This window comes from Topomyia yanbarensis, chromosome 3 (assembly GCF_030247195.1).
Source record: "Topomyia yanbarensis strain Yona2022 chromosome 3, ASM3024719v1, whole genome shotgun sequence".
Classification (NCBI taxonomy): Eukaryota; Metazoa; Arthropoda; class Insecta; order Diptera; family Culicidae; genus Topomyia; species Topomyia yanbarensis.
The window spans coordinates 406,667,963-406,670,751 of NC_080672.1; the positions used below are offsets into that span (position 1 = coordinate 406,667,963).

At 40.7% G+C, this 2,789-nt stretch overlaps 1 protein-coding gene across 1 annotated transcript; it reads right to left on the bottom strand.

Annotated features, from left to right (window-relative positions):
- Window positions 1–2,102: 2,102 nt before the first annotated feature.
- LOC131688344 (uncharacterized) lies at window positions 2,103–2,537 on the bottom strand. Its single transcript, XM_058972548.1, has one exon. It carries the CDS (start codon window positions 2,535–2,537, stop codon window positions 2,103–2,105), a length of 435 nt encoding a protein of 144 aa, XP_058828531.1.
- Between the last annotated feature and the right edge of the window lie 252 nt (window positions 2,538–2,789).

Consider the following 2,789-nt stretch of genomic DNA (forward strand, 5'->3'; position numbering starts at 1 on the left):
CAGAAGACCACGCCACGGCCCTGTCAGATCCATTCAAATGTATTCACAATATATGGTGTTGTTCTCAAATGTATGTCGGATAAAGAAAATATCGAACGTGTTGGAGTTTCACGACACGAAAACTTCAAATTGAAAAAAAAAAAATGGCGAAAGTTATTGCAAACTTTATCCCTCATTTGATTTCATGTAGTTTCTTCCTACAATAGGCACGTATTTTAGCATTCCTAATCTTTACATCATCCTAAAAATTCTATGCGCACTCACCATTCATAATCTTCGCTCACTGAAGCAAAGTGGTCCTTGCAACAGTAAACCCCGTGCTTCAGTAGATCTACGCCAGTCAAACTCGAATCGATGACCACACCATCGATCTCAACTTTGTAGGCGGGCATGTACATGCGGTAGTCTTTTAAAAAATATTTGATGCCAGTAATGTCGTTTGTTTGCTTTTGATAGGATATTACAATTGTGAGCTTATCTCCAAAGGCCACAACTTTCCACAATTTTATTTCATCAGTACAGACCCCTATCATGCTGCTCGCTGAGCTGGTAATAGCCATGGACGCCGGACTGAGGAGAACCTTAAAATCCTGATTTTCTTTAAAAATTTATTGAGGAAAGCTCATAAAATAAGTCAGGCCATGTGTGACATTTCCATGTAGACAAATTATCATTGAAAGTCGAACTAAAAAGGTGCCAAAGTAAACAACAAAGAGGCACAAAACTGAGACACCGACAAGGGCGCCAACAGATCACGCTACGGCTCTGAAAACAAGTGCCGCAGATAGTATAGCAAGAATATGCTATCTCCAAGCTTATTTTAAAATTTCCTATATTCCACATAATTGTTGTTTTTTGTTTTAGAGATCGGTGTTTCAGTGCAAATAAATCAAAAACACTCTTTATTCTGTGGAAAAAGAGAACAAAGAATGTTCTTGGTTTATTTACTCGTCAATCTCTAAAACATAAACTACCACTATATCAGTAGAAAATACATTAACATAATTTCTGAGTTTCAATTCGTATTCTTTCGATCCTACCTTATAGCAGGCTAAGAGCCTGGTACATGAATAACTGCTTCCGTCTGATCGTTAAATGCCTAGCAAGATTTGTCATCAAAAACTTCTTCTCGATTCTCGATTGATCTTTTGATTGATTGATGTCGGACCATATGTGATTTTTTGGACTCTTAGAGATAAAGCACTAAGTATTCTGAAGATTTCGTACAACCTCAGGATATTCGGCCGTGATTGACATTTCAGAAATACGTGGAAACCAATAGAGCTCAGGTTTGTGGTTTGCAGCCTAAAGTAAACAAATGGCATTGCTTACACCGCAAAATTGTAATGAAGGAATTGTGTGGTTACATGCCCGTATATAACGTTGAGATCGACGGTGTCAACATGCGTAGATCTGATGGAGTACGAAGTAGGCTGGTTCAATGACCACATGTTTCAGTCAATAAAACTTTTGGATCCTAGTTGGCGTGCTGAAAAATGTCGCTACTGCGATGAGAATTCACATGATTCTGCATGTAAACAGCGCTCTCTTAGCTCTGAAAGAGTATTAAATCTTTTTCTGCGCCTAGAAGGAAAATGTTGGTGACCAACAGGTTTCCATCGAAGGGCAACTAATTCAAACCTGAAGCAAATAGCCCCTAGTCTCAAAAACTGGAGACCAAATATACAACACCATAAGAAATTATGGACTGGATATTTGCATCTTTTGACATTTATGAAGATGGAAGATTTTTGATGACTTTTTAATTTTAATGAACTAGTTGACTGTAAAATGCCCCCTCATTGCTGCGACCGTATCTACAGATGGTCAAACGAGATAACGTATTTTGTCACTTTTGGTCAGTTAAATTGTGCAAGTATCATTCGGAAAAACAATTACTTTAAAGATTTAACAAGTAATTCGAAATGCTGGATTCGCATTACGCAAAACATGGCCCACTTCAGATGTAGATGGTGTCTGGTCATTTCCACGAATGCTGTTTCACGGAACACTATTAAGCCGATTGTCCTAACGGGTCAACTGTTCGAATGCCAATGGGCCCAAAGGATCGATCGTTCGAAAATAATTTAGCCTAAAATCAATTAACCGAAAGCCATTCCGCCGCAAGCCATTCCGCCAAAAGCCATTCCGCTAAAAGCCATTTCGCCGATAGCCATTCCGCCGAAAACCTTTCCGTCGTAAGCCATTCCGCCCAAAGCCATTCTACACAAAAATATTCCTTCCAAAACCACTCCGCCGAAAGCCATTCCGCCAAAAGCCATTCCGCTAATAGCCGTTCCGCCGATAGCCATTCCGCCGAGAACCATTCCACCGAAAGCCATTCCGCCGTAAGCCATTCTGCCGAAAGCCATTCCGCCGAAAGTAATTCCGCCGGAAGCCATTCCGCCCAAAGCATTTCCGCCGAAAGCCATTCCACCGAAAGCCGTTCCGCCGAGAACCATTCCACCGAAAGCCATTCCGCCGTAAGCTATTCTGCCGAAAGCCATTCCGCCGAAAGCCATTCCACCGAAAGCCATTCCACCGAAAGCTATTCTGCCAAAAGCAAAAGGCCATTTAGCCGAAATGGTCATTTAGCTGAAATAGCCATTTATTCGAAATGGTAATTTAGACGAAGTAGTCATTTAGCTAGTTAGTTGAAAGCCATTTATCCGGAAGCCATTTTGTCGAAAGTCATCTAGCGGAATAGTTATTAGACCGTCTGTCGATCTTGCTCCAAGTTGCTTAGTTTTTCTTGCTCTACAGTACTGCTGAACAAACCAAAACTTCTT

Coding starts and splice junctions, on each gene's coding strand:
- LOC131688344 (XM_058972548.1), bottom strand. CDS start 2,537: ATGGCTTTCGGTGGAATGGCTTTCGGCGGAATGGCTTTCGGCAGAATA.